Here is a 14,592-nt window from a genome sequence, read left to right as displayed (position 1 = left end):
CAGTTGGCCTTGCTTTTTTGCTTATGGACACAAGTCTCCTTTTACATTGCACCAAAAGAACCATATGGGAAACAATGCAAAATGGGCATGTAAGATATGATTAAAGGAAATTACCTAACTTACTATTTTCTACATTATTTTTCATCTTTTGGTTATTGTATGACATATGATGTGTTGTAATATCTTTAGTACAATAAAATGAACTTGTCTTTTATGGGTGATTGCATACTCAAAAAGGAATATTCATTGCCATGCTATCTATGTATGTTACTTGTAAATAGAATTAATCATACAACTGTGGAACTCCAAATATCGTTGTGGAGAATTTCAGCAACAATATAGCAATGGAATTTGAATAAACATGACATACTTTGTCCATCCAATTTGTTTGTTGGATGGAGAAGATTATGAAGTGCTGCTGTGTTTTAAATATCCTACGGAAAAACTGTGAAAAAGTCATTACATAATGCGACAAGATTCAGATATACTCCGAAATTTCTGGAAGGACACCTCAAGGGTAGGACTTGAAGACAGGTCATTCTTCCTGCTGAACTACAGATCCTTCTTTCTCATTTTTCTACATTAGCAGGAAGAAAAAGGTCATATATCAGAAAGTGTTCTTGTAAAACTAACAATTTAATTAATGAACCATATGATACGTAATATTCAGATTCAGCAAAGATGATCTAGGAGAAACGGTGCACTGTCAGCATTCAATAGACCAAAGGTTGAATATGCACAGAAGGTCACTAATAGAAACCACACAAAATGTGCAGGGAGCATATGTGATGCATAGCCAGGTGCCTGAAACTAGGACATAGTGTTTCAAATTTCATACCAATTAGCAAATATAGCACGTTAGCAAGCACAAAACATGAAGGGTGGTCTAGCTGCTTACTTGACTCATGACACAACATCGGCCTTAAAGCAATTGTACATACACAATGAGTGAAGTAGCCAACTTAGAAGAAACAACTCTTCAAGTATGTTTTCAATCAGAACCCCCATGCTCAAACACATCTTTCAGGAACACACTAGATCACTAGAAACAATTGCACTTGAACAGGGGTGGCTCGACAGTGTTAAAAAAAAAAGACATGTGACTTAGGCCCCCAAATTTAAGGGGCCTCATTTTTTATAATAATAGATTATAAGTTATTATATTTTTTAACAAATATTGAATACTATTATAGAGAAAAGTGAACATTTCATGAAAAATGAAGGGATTATTAGAAGAAATTTGAAATATTTGGAGTATTATATCTCATGAAAAATAATTTAGAATAAGAAAGATTATATCATCATATGAAAACTAGAAGAAATAAATTATATGAAAGTTATTAACAATTTAAGTTTAAGGCTTCGTTTGATTTTTGCTTTAGGCCACTAATACGCTTGAGCCGCCCCTGCACTTTAATATATCATTAGTCTCAAGAAATGAAAGCACTTGAGTTGCTAAGCCTTATACTACTAAAGCAAAAAAAGAGATACATCAACCAACATAAAAACATCAGTTTTTGTGCACCAGTACTTGGTAGTTTGATAACTAAAATCATTATACCCAATCGGAAAGACTCCAAGAAAACCAAAACAACCATCAACCTATGTTGATTGGACTCTTAAAAAATGTTGGCAAGTGCATGTCGGATCCTCCCAAAACAGAGATTATTGAAGAATCCAATATAGGTGCGGCAACATTTTGGGAGGATCCAAGCAACATAGCCATCCACCTTGCATGTTAGATGAACTCTGGTATAGGCCAGAAAAGAGTTCCACTGATCAGTGATCTCTGGCAGCAGAAAAGCTCCATTTTTTATCACATTCTTTTCCACTTTGGAAAAGTCAATCATTTACAGTCTGTTTCAAAGAGAGCACAAAGGTGAGAGATAGGAGTATAAGTGAAAGGTTCTGCTAGATACCTACCCAAGTCCGCTCTTTTAACCCCTTTAAGGACTAAATGGACAAAATATATCTCTTTAACTCTTAGACTTGTTCCAAATAATGGGAGGGAGGGACATAAACTAATGAATTTCTTTCTCCCTCCTTTACCCTTCTCCTACCCTTTAAGTAACTAAACACCTCATTAAAAGTCCACATCCAGCAGTTTGACAATTAAAAAGACACAAAGACAGGTATTTCTTCGTATTAATTTTGATAAAAGTCACCAAACTGACTGATGTTTATCTCAAATAAATATGGGTTAACACAAACTAAATATTAAATTACAACTTTGTTATGTAAGCGCACAAAAATTATTAGAGCTAAATTATATGGATAGATTTAGGGGAAAGGTACAGGCTCTTCCAACACCTAAATGACAGCAGGAACTTCAGTCCTACTTGACCGTCTGGCGCATTGAACAGCATGGTTTTCAAGTAGAGGCCAGTAGCCAGCAGAACATGAGGTACTACTCTTGAGCTGAACAATCCTCATTGATGTATTTTGTCAATACAAAGGGGCAAATATACAAAAAGGCAATAGACAAAAAATTGTTACAAGAGAAAGAAAATCATAGTCCATCTTTCAAATTAGTACTAGAAGACATTCTTCATGACACACTAGGAGCTACTTACTCCGTTCCACTTCGTTTATCTAGTTTTGACAAACCACAAAGTTTAGAAAGTTAGAACTGTTGCAAAAAAGGAAATAGATTTTCTTTTCGAAACGGACTAAAAATGATAGTAAGACAAACAGATTATAACGGAATGAGTATGTTAAAGAAGGTATTCGGGCAAAGTATCAGGTACACTAAGTCTAATCCTTCACTAAGTTTAAGCATATTTTCAACGACCCAACCAAAACCATATATCACACGTTCAACCTGAGCAAGTTAAAGGCAAAAATGAATAATCCATGTAATACATAAACGAACGAAATCAAATGATCATGCCGGAAGATGAAATGGAGATACTAAAAATGGATCGAGATATATTCGCAAATAAAATACACAAAACCCATAAAAATTCTCAGGCATCACAGCTAAAAATCCCACAATTAGGTTTTCACCAAATAGAAAAACAACTAGCAATCACACAATTAACTGTATATAAGGGATTGTGGAGGTTACCGATTGTGCTTTATGCCAAGAGAGACCACGGTAGACGTTGACGGAAAATGTGGCCGTGAGGTAAATGGTGGTGACGCCGAGCCCTCCAACGAAGGCCTTAAATAACAAGTCCCCTGCCTTGCTTGCTGCTCCCATTTCCCGGCGTTTGCCTTTGATAGTTGGGATTGAAATGGAGAAGATGACTAAAATGTTGCAAAGCGCACACAAAAAAAAAACCCTCTTATTTCCAACTTGGAAGGGGTTCATGAAATTAAGACCTTCTAATTTTTTTTTAAAATTAAGCATAAAAAAAACACCTAAAAAAATTATTTTATCGCGAGTTTACTTCAATCATTCATGGTTTACCTATTTAAACTATTACTCTCGTTGATTGGATGTGTGCATGATAAAATCTTATTAATTAGGCTATTGTGCTTAATTTTTCTTTTCTCACTATGATTAAAATTTGATTACTCTTGATTTTTTCTCCTCTAATATTTGATACTCATTTGGGACTCAACCAATTTGAATTTGCATTCCCTTCCAAAGAAGATTCCATTTTCAAGCCTCGAATCGGACAACTATTAATTTAGATGGATGGCATATTTACCCTTCAATCACAATGTTTGATAATAAAAATTGGTTAGTAAAAGGTTCATTACCTAATGACATTGTTAATAAGGTTTTATTTGATTCGCATGAATAAGATGATGTTATAAATACTTCGACAATTATAAATTTTATACCAAACAAGATTTATGATGTAATTATTACTTTGATCCGAAATGGAGTTGTTGTTTTCACAAATGCAAGGCTACAAAGGGAGAAGGAAAAGCAAGCATCGGAATGGCGACTATAGATAGATGTGGACATTTGCTTCACACTTTTGGTACCCCTATTCAATTTTTAGGGAAGGCCATAACTGCTGAAGCACTAGCAATTCGAGAAGCTATGGAACCAACAACACAAAAGTGTTGGTCAAAGGTCCACACACTGTCAGATGCAAAGAATGTCATACAAATGTTGCAAAAGAATTTGACACTATTTGCGAGCATGTTTGACGATTGATGAAATCTTTTGAAGAAATCGAGATTATATATATTCCTCAAACATGAAATGTATTAGCTCATAATCTAGCAAAAATTTCTATTTCATGTATAAATGGGATTTCTTGGGATTCTGGTTTCTCAAGTTGTGTTGTAACGGATGCAATGATGTCTTATGGACATCTAAAACATGTTTTGAAGTAATGCAAAGAAGTGCCTTCACAAGAGAAAAAAGTAAAAGGATCATACTATAGAAGACAACAAACTTACTGTCCATACTGTGAATACAGGAATCAGCAGAGGCATTACACAATAAATCACCAAAACTGTTACTCTTCATCAACAGATGTATTCCAGCAGATATCATTGGAAGTCCCATTCTTAATTGATAGATTCATTCACAATTAAATATGTAAAAGGATGACTAAAAGGGCAGCTCCGTGCACTAAGTCCCCCCGCTATGCATGGGGTCTGAGAAAAGGCCGGACCAAAAGGATTTGTTGTACACGGTTTTACCCTGCAATCTGCAAGAAACTGTATCCACAACTCGAACCTGTGACTTCCTAGTCACATAACAATAACTTCACCAATTACAACAATACTGTCCTAAAATGATAATTAAAAAGGCAAGATAAACACCATCAAGTCTGAAAGCTACATATTGTACAAGGATAGCATACAAATCCAAACAATACAATAATGATAGCTAACCTACTGGATAGCAAAGGCAGATCCAGGAGTTTAAGTTTACAAGTTCCTCCAGTGATCTCAAGTTAATATACAATAAAACTAGGTTCACTAATTAGTGAATTTCTCGATACAAAAACATGATCTGGGAAAAAGTTATCCGATGCATTAAGGCTATATACGGCCTCTGCTGGACATGTAAACAATCAATTGGATCGTGCATCTCACTCGTAAACCTCCATCCTTAATGACATAATGAATCTCAGAGATAGCTGACAGAAGACATTCCTTATTTTATAGCACAGAAGACAAGGCACACACAATTTCACTAGCACTTCTTAGAGAGACACATTAGCTGCAGAGATCAAACATGGAAGATATGAGCAACCAAGAGACAAACAATATATTTTCAGAAACCATAAACTAGTTTAACATGTTAACAGTCATCAAAATTTGCAGCACGCTAACAAAAATAGTGCAATATGATAACATTACTCTACAGTACTGAGAATTAAACCAGCATAGTTGATAAATTCATTATTCCTAAATGTTCTTTCTCGAAAAATTTATCCTGATGGAATATTCCAACTTCCGTAACATCTTTCTATGAAGAAGCTTACTTGCGTGTTCGACCAAACTATTCAGAAACTAGAAGTGTGTGCTTATTTTTCTGTTGTGGCAAAGAATCTGAAAAATAGTTTCTCCTTATGAGTAGTACCATAAGCTGTTTTTTATTTTTTTGAAGACAAAGTACCCTTATCATATGGATTAAAACTAATGTCATGCATTGTTAACAACCCATCTATGATCAAAGTCTCATAAACATGCTCCTTCTCTATATTGTGAATTTATCATTTGTATTTTAAAAAGAAGTTGAATAACTAGAGTCTCATAATGCATGTATCAAATCAATTTACCTATTCAAAACATATTAATTATAGGCCTAACTCATCGATGGCCCCCTAAAGTCGGCACTAACTTTCACTTAGACACCTCAACTAGGCTTTGTCCATTTTAGACACCTCATGTCATTTTTTTTGGTGTCATTTTGACACTTTTTTTTTATAATCAGCCAAATATGTAAAGTGTGTTATGTCTAACACACTCGTCGATGACGTGTCAAATGACGAATTAAACAAAGACACGTGGCATATTTATTGAAAATAATTTTTAAATAATGAATTTTGAGTTTTTTTTTAAAAAGGCCAATGACATGTGTCAATTTTATCCAAATAATTTTAAAAAGAATTAACCACTTACAATCCCTATGTTGTCTTCTCCACCACCCCCACCCCTGATCCTCAACCTCTACCCCAACCACATTATCTTCTCCACATTCCAGAACCCCCTACCCCAAATTGCTTTAATTTTCTTCGATGTATTTTTATAGTAATTTAACTAATTGAAAGGAATTATTTACAAAAGCACAATTTCTTTGCAAAAACCAATTCCTCTTACTTATAACTTCAAATAAAATCAAATTCTTCAAATTTAAACAAAGAGTTCCCTAAAAGAATTTTCTAGATTTTCTTTTAAGAAAATATATTTCAAACTTTTTTCAAAACATCTCAAGGAGGAAGAATGACAACAAAATAAGAAAAGTTGTTTAAGCCTGAAATTTCTTGGTGTTGTAGCACTATTAGATCTATTTCTCCATAGAAGGAGTTTAAGTTTTGAAAAATGATGGCTAAAATGGGGAAGAAGAAGAAAAAGTTAAATAAAAATAGGTTAAATATAAGCTCTCCATGCACTGGTAAAGAGTGTATCACACTCACTATGTCATGTCAACAAAAAGTGTCAAAATGACACAGCTGGACATGACATGAGGTGTCTAAAATCAACAAAGTCTAGTTGGAGTGTCTAAGTGAAAACTAGTGTCAACTTTAGGGGGCTACCGATGGGTTAGACCTTAATTATAAAGTGAATCTTTACACGTCATTTTGTGTAGTTCAACGCGAAAGATACTTTGGAAAGATTGGTCAAACACAAAAAAACTTCTACAATATTATCCAAAAGTTCTTCTAGTGAAACTTCACTTGACATTAAGTCCTCAAAATAAACAAGTTCCAAATTTAGTTGACTAAACTATAAACATAGTCCTTTTTAAGAGTAGAAGGTTTGGCCTTTCCCACTAGAACGATGCCTCCTTAGTATAAACTTTGTAACTATTAGGAACTAATGAAATTGTGGAAGGGGGTCAGTAAGTCCAGAAAACAGATAACCTTAATGGAGTTGCAACATATTCTCATAACTCCTGCAAATTCCCCACAAAGATCTAAAAATAAACGGAACTTTTAAGTTTTCTATGTTTAGAGCTTTTAGATAACCAAAAAGACATCAAATTTGACATCTCTCCTTTCTCTTGTTTCAATTTGGATGGGAAAAAAGCACATTATAACAATTCGACAAGAGCTCTACCAGCCTGTCTTCTCATACCAAAAAATTATACATATCGTCACATTCATGTGAGGGAACACTTGCTACATATCTCAAATTGAAGGAATACCAGTTAAATTAGTATATAAAAAAAGATAGGTATACAACATAATTATCAACTGATCAAAGGGAATAAATAAGCAAAAAACCAACCTGTTGAGCAACCTAATGCCATTTGCCAACTGTCCTGAGATGATTCTGTCACTGAACTCATCCTGTGTCTTGAAAAGACTATCTAGTTTCACACATGTTTTTTGTTTGAGAGTTCTCTGCAATTGAAGCTTTCTCATCAGATACACTCAACAATTCTCTTTTCCTCTTTCTTTTGTATGTGTACTTAAACACTCTATCATTTATAGGTTGGCTAGGGACCCGATTGTTTACATCAGTCACACTTGACTCTGACTTTAACAGTTGATTGCAAAGATCTTTTATAAAGAACAACTGATTGCAAACATTCTCAATATCTTCTTCTGAAAGATCCATCTTTCCCATCAAGTCCTCATGCTCATCTATTTCATAATGAACACCAGAAGCCTCAATAGACTGCGGTTTATTATCAGAACTTTCTGCATATCCCATCTCCATGCCTTGCTCACCTTTTCCTATGGACAATCCTTGGGCCATCTCAGAAGGATCTTCACTTGGAGCACTGCCTCTGGCTACAGTTGAATCATCTGTCAAGAAATTATTGGTTGTCATGTTTTCCAACTTCAAAGAATGTTCAGAAAATGTTTCATTTTGAATGATTTCCCTATCTGACAGATTTCCTTCAGCAGCATGAATTATCTGTGTATGTCCATTTAGGTGTAACTCTAGCGCTTTGCCTGTCAAACTTAAATCCGAACTAGCAACAAAACAATTTCCGGGGATAACCTTTGTATGACAAGAATGGTAGCCCTTAGTTTTCTGGTTCATACTGTCAACTTCCATATTAGAAGTTGTCACAGAATCATCCTGAGATTCTGGAGGCAGTACAACTGTGTTGTCCTTTGTAAGTTCTCTAGGATTAGTACTATCAACATCCAGTGATTGCTTTTCTTCTTTCTCATTGCTGGTGACTTTCTCCAGTTCAGCTTGAACTTCTCTCAATTCAACCCTGAGATCACTACCAACATCCAGTGATTGGTTTTTTTCTTTTTCTTTGCTGGCGACTTTCTCAAGTTCAGCTTGAACTTCTCTCAACTCAACCCTGAGATCACTTACAATATCTTCTGCTTCCTCTAGTTGAGATTCAAGTTCTTCAATCTTCCTCTGTTGACTCAACGATGTTAACTCTGCTTCAATAATCTGTCAATAAGATATGGAAAAAATATAAATAGTGGATACTGGCAAAGAATATGTTTGCAAGATGTCTTCTAGGTGAATGATATATAAAGAAAGGACAAAAGTTAAAGTTGGTTACATCTACTAAATTATTGGCCAGAGGGGAATCGGGAATAAAAGAAGTTTCTTTTGTAACTGAGAATCAAAGAAGCTTTGTAATATTAGAAGGGAAAAGGGACAAATATACCTGAACTATTGTAAATGGTATGCATATACCCTCCATCATACTTTTGGGACATTGATGCCCCTGCCGTCCAAAAGTAGTGCATATATACGTTTTATACAAAGGGGCATACACGTGCATAATCTTATCCATCGACCCGACATTTATTAAATATCGGATTAATATATAAGATTATGTCATGTGTCCCTATTTAGTCTTCCGTTAAAGAAAAGGGCATATATGCTTTAGATTTTGGACGGCAAGGGCACCAATGTCTCAAAAATATGACAGAGGGTATCTGCATACCATTTACGATAGTTCAGAGGTATATTTGTCCTTTTTTCCAAATTAGAATGGGAAGAACTGGCATTTATCTTGCCTTATTAAAAAATAGAAATAAAAAAGGCACAGTTTTATCTAATTATTTTTTGATAAATCCATTATTTCAGTCCTCGAATAACAATAACACTATTGTCATTACTCAATGTTTCTACACAACAAGATTGGCCATGTTGCAAGTGTCTACTGATCAATACCACTGCCAATCCTTGGTAAAACGACTCTGGTGCCACTCATCATATCGCAACGGAGCCGCACAACTTACAATCGTATCACGACAACATGGATGTCAACATGCACGATGGTAACAAACGCATATCACATATTGTCTCTACTGACATACAAGAATCAAATTATATTTTATCTCTGTTTCCAAAACTACGTCAGGATAATCAAACGTCTGTAGGATGCTTTCCTTTTTCATTGTGTTGTGAAGAATCTGAAAACTCAGACATCGTTGGCATGCGTCTGGAACAAAAGTGGACTGCATGAGTGGCCCATTTCACCTCCACAAGCTCACATGTAAGCTCATTAACATCCATTTTATAAACTGACTCCAAAAAGCTCTAAACCGCTTTAAATTATTTGAAGTGATTTGTCTTGTTCTATCTCTTGATAAAAAAATGTATTATTGCATATTTGTTGATCAATACACAAACACTTCGCTCTACACTAAAAAGGTAAAAATGAAGTCAAATAGCTTTTTAAAAAATTTCATCCTTTGGTAGAGAGCATTTCGATACCAAAATTTGAACATCTTTTTACTCCATCCTATATGCCTTAGCATCGTTACATTATTGAAACTGCAAGAACATTTTTACGTGAGGAAGAATTAGGAATCAATCAAAACACCCAAGTAGGATTCATTGAGTTCAGATTGAGAGCTGACCATCTTCGACACTTTTTGGTCCTTAGCATGTCACCATGTTGCTTATCTAAAAAAGTCTACTCACCTCACTTTTAAATAATTACTCTCACTTTAAAAATTATTTGACAAGACAGAAGACTGCCTCTCAATGAACTTGCTTGTGTTAACCCCGACTTTAACTATACTCCAAAAATAAACATGAACCCAAATCTACCTCGTGTGTTCATCTCAGATTTATCTCGGCCTTGGACCTAATCTTTGGGTTATAGCAAGTATAGCCTACTCTTGTGTATTAATCAATAAAGATGTCATAACAAACCTCACGGGGTGTTATACGTCATGTCACGTCTAGGGTGTACTTTGGGTCGTGACACACACCAACTTAGGCTTTTGGCCTATGTTTGCTATTCAAACAAACCAGTGCTTAGAATAGGATTTAAGGGTGAGAAGTTAGGGACATATTTTGTTCAAGAGGTTTCAATGAGGTTGACAACAAAGGCTCAAATGCTGGTACACCCTCAACAGGTAGTTACAAAAGGTATGAAGATTCGGGTTCCCTCTCAAATAAATAAATTATCAATCAATAAAATTGAACAAGTCCCCATTTAGAACTTATCAGAGTGAATTTGTGAGACGAATATTGATGTGCTTTAGTAGACAACAAGAACTACCAAAGATAAAAATGTCTTGCTCAGAGAATGGTAGCAAGAAATTATTCAAGATGTACTTGAGAACTCTTAAAGTGGGATGACCAAGTGGAAATGGGAGTTGCATTGGAGGACATGTGAACTTATGGAGGAAAATGAGACACTCATACAGCCATATCTTTTGGCTGCATGTCAATGACGTCTTTGTTTTCAGGTCTTCACAACAAAATGGAAAGGAAAAAATTCACAGAGGTTAGATTTTCCAGACGTAATTTGAAATAAAGATAAGATTATATTTGATAGTTGGAGCACATAGAGTGTTAGTTAGCTAAAATCATTATCTGATGCTTATAACTTAAAGTGTCAATATTCCGAGGATTACTTGTAGTATTGAAAAGTCTGAGATATAGTTGGCTTCGGCTTCAAATTGATTGTGGGACTAAGATCGGTAGACGCTTGCAACATGGTCAATATTGATTTGAGCAAAGAACACTAGTGCTGTTAGTGAAAAATATTTCATGGCCAAATGCCTAGTGTTCAATAGAGTTCACCTTAGAATCCATCATCTCTTTGAGCTTCATCAGCGTCATTAGCCCCTTTTCTTTCACCACTTGGAGCTCCTCTTGAAAACATTGAGCTTTCTGTTCCGACACCATAATCCTCGTCGCTGCTTCTTTCTCTGTGTTCAAGACTACATCCGTATATGCCTTTTCTAAAGCTATTAATCTCTGTAACCCAAAAATAAAACATTACAAATGTAACAAAAACAACAACATACTCATTGCAATCTCACTATGGTCTGGGGAGGCTTACGATGTTAACAAATGAAACAACAACAATAACATACTCAGTGCAATCACACAAGTGGAGTCTACGAAGATTACAATGTTAACACATGAAACAACAACAATAACATACTCGGTTCAATCTCACAAGTGGAGTCTAGGGAGGTTACAAACAACAACAATAACATACTTGGGTTAAACTCACAAGTGGAGTCTAGGGAGGTTACAATGTTAACAAATGAAACAACAATAACAACATACTCGGTGCAATCACACAAGTGGAGTCTAGGGAGATTACAATGTTAACAAATGAAACAACAACAACTACATACTCGGTGCTATCAGAAGTGGAGTCTAGGGAGGTTAGAAAGTTAACAAATGAAACAACAACAATAACATACTCGTTGCAATCTCACAAGTGGATACTGGGAAGATTAAATGAATGTACACCTTACCACTGCATTAGACCAAGTGGCAGAACCAAAATTTTCATTAATGAGTTTCTAAATATGAATAAGCAAACACATGAAGAAGTTGAAAGGGATTTCAATATCTACTATATATACATAATAAAGAATTTTAACCATGTATAAATTTGAATAAACCCCTTCAACCCTACTTGGTTCCACCCTAACTAGACCTTACCACTCTACCTTCTTCTTTTTTACCATGGTATTCGGACCAACTTTCACGCGCCATGACTAATTCCACATGATACCTACCACCGCCCCAACTTAGATTTCATCACACTACCTTTTTTAATGATCGTGGCATTCGAACCAACTTTCGCACACATCGACTAATTCCACGAGATACCTGTCACCAACCCAACTTAGACCTTACCACATTTCATCCTTTTCTTTTGTGACCGTGGTGTCTAGGCCAACTTTTTGTGCCACCTCCCACCAGGAACAAGTATCAGCTAACTCTGTCCACCAAGGGTAGAAAAATTGGGAAAAAATCGGCTAGTGTTTTTAGTCTCCGCTGAGTTTAACTCAGATTTCTCAACCATTTTGATTGACCACTACGACACACCCTTGGGTTCCTTACCACACTACCTTTGTGAGGTAGAGAACACGATTATTAGAAAACAAGACAGCAAAAACTTAGATTTAAAGCAAATGAAGCAACAGATAGTAACAAACACATACAAAAATTATCAAAAATATATCACTAAATTTACAACTAATTAATACTCCTCCTGCTCAAACCTCAATCCTAAACTCGTTCTGTTTCACTCCAACATAATATAAGAAAATTAAAATAACATTTATCATCAAAATGAAAACATGCAAAATAATTTTAAAAAAAATTAAAATTGTTACCTCGTCGGCATCCATTGCTGTTTCCTTGAACTAAGCACAAAGCTGTCGTTTGAGGTTTTCCAGACCAAAATGTGGAGAGCAAAATTTGCGAAGGTGGTTTTTTTTTTGCTTAATAAGAAAACAGGAGGAAATTGTTTTGCTTTAGTAAATTACTCAAATGCCCCTGAAAACGAATTAAAGTACATTATTGTCACTGGTACTGTCAGTTCATGAGGAAAAAATGGAGGGAAAAGAGGATCTTGAGCGGCAACGGCCTAAAAAGATTTGTTTCTTTATAAAATTAAACTAGATAAATTACGATTGAACTCAGAAGCGGAGCAAAAATTTTCGATAAGAAGTTCAAAATTGGAAGAAATACACACATGAATTAGCCGAAGAGGGTTCGACATCTATTATATATGCCTAAAAAATTATTTTAACCGTATAAAAATAATATAATTTTTCACCGAACGGAGTTCATCATATAGTGGCTCCGCAACTGATTGAACTATTTTGTTTAACTTACATATGGTCATTCGATATTATTCATATTTTTAATATATATACTACATTGTCAAGAACGTTTTATTCTAAGGCAAAGCATTTTTCCGAAAACTTAAATTGTTTTTTTTTTTTTTTGCAGAAAAATTACGAGTCATAGAGAGATTTTAAGTTTAAGAAAATCTCCATAGAAATAGTTGTCAGAAGTAATAAAAATTGAAATTTTTGACCAAACTAAGTCATTATTTAAACTAATTCCCCAAAACCTTACAATCTTTGAAAAATATTTTGTCAATCCCCTGTGGTCCTTATCGACTCATCACCAAGTACTGAATCACCATTCACAGGTAAGCCACACAACACTTTTACATCTTGCAAGGTGATTGTCGCATCACCGGTCCTAAAGTGAAAGTATGAGTCTTGGGACGCCATCTCTCTACTAGTGAAGTGATCAAGCTACGATTAATAGAAGGTCGATTTGATCTATAAACACCATATAATCCTGATAATTCAATCATTTCTATGACTCGTGGATGAATGTGATATTCTTTTACGAGGTCTCAAAATTTTTCATCACACCTCCTCGTATTTAAAATCATGCTAACACTTACATCCCATATATCCCGTGAACTATGAGTAAGTTGTTGAGTTAATACAATGGTTCAAGTAGATCGGGATCGAATTGGTATGCACTATAACCAGTCATATATACATATCTATTAAACTGGAAACCCCATATTAAAGTAAATTAAATATTAGTGTTAGTCCAAAATATAACAAGCAAATCAAAATAATGTACAGTTACCTAATGTTTCATTAAAAATTTGGAAAATGAACTCAATTTTAGTAGAGGCGCATTGCAGGTCAATCTGTTATAGTCTTTCCTTCCATTTTCATGTGAACATTTTTTCATTGTTTTTGTTTTCATTGTTTCTCTTTGCATCAACAAGATTGCATGAATTCAAAATAAAAACAGAACATACATATTAGAATTTCTTGAGTGATTATTCTATATAACCAAAACGATATAAATACGAGAAGATTGAAATTCTAAAATTCAAGCATTCCTTCTACTAACTTGTAAGGAAAAAAAACATACCTCAAGGCTCTAACACGGAAAAATTAACTCGATTCCAAGCTTTTCCGAAGATTTATAGCTGTAATTTATCGCGAAACTCGATATAACAAGAAATCCCCAAATTTGATTTGGAAAAATTAAAGTTACAGTTTATCTACAAATGAGGTTTTGACTCATTGATTTGTCCTTCTGTGTTTTTGTTCTTTCACGCCTCCTCTTCGTCCACAAATTATCGGTTGGGAATGGAGTTATCAGAGCTGGGAATATTTTCAATCGGTGCTGCAAAACTGTTTTTACAGCGAAAGGGTTGAAAGGGTTTAGCAGCCAAAGGTAATGGAACATTAAAGTTAACAAAACAAAAACGAT

General features: G+C 34.8%; 1 protein-coding gene and 1 long non-coding RNA gene across 2 annotated transcripts; both read right to left on the bottom strand.

Annotated features, from left to right (window-relative positions):
• Positions 1-226: 226 nt before the first annotated feature.
• LOC107021645 lies at positions 227-3,318 on the bottom strand. The gene is made up of 2 exons (XR_001457055.2): positions 3,068-3,318; positions 227-577 (listed from the first exon to the last, which is right to left on the bottom strand). It is a non-coding gene; the product is annotated as an uncharacterized LOC107021645 (long non-coding RNA).
• A 1,408-nt stretch (positions 3,319-4,726) lies between these two features.
• On the bottom strand, positions 4,727-12,831 carry LOC107021794. The gene is made up of 4 exons (XM_015222504.2): positions 12,669-12,831; positions 11,110-11,286; positions 7,369-8,505; positions 4,727-5,134 (listed from the first exon to the last, which is right to left on the bottom strand). The coding sequence occupies exons 1-3, from the start codon at positions 12,681-12,683 to the stop codon at positions 7,447-7,449; spliced, it is 1,251 nt and encodes a 416-aa protein (XP_015077990.1). The 5' UTR covers positions 12,684-12,831; the 3' UTR covers positions 4,727-5,134; positions 7,369-7,446.
• Between the last annotated feature and the right edge of the window lie 1,761 nt (positions 12,832-14,592).

This window comes from Solanum pennellii, chromosome 6 (assembly GCF_001406875.1).
Source record: "Solanum pennellii chromosome 6, SPENNV200".
Lineage (NCBI taxonomy): Eukaryota > Viridiplantae > Streptophyta > Magnoliopsida > Solanales > Solanaceae > Solanum > Solanum pennellii.
The sequence above is the reverse complement of the archived record's forward strand: the minus strand, read 5'-3'. Positions and strand labels throughout refer to the sequence as shown.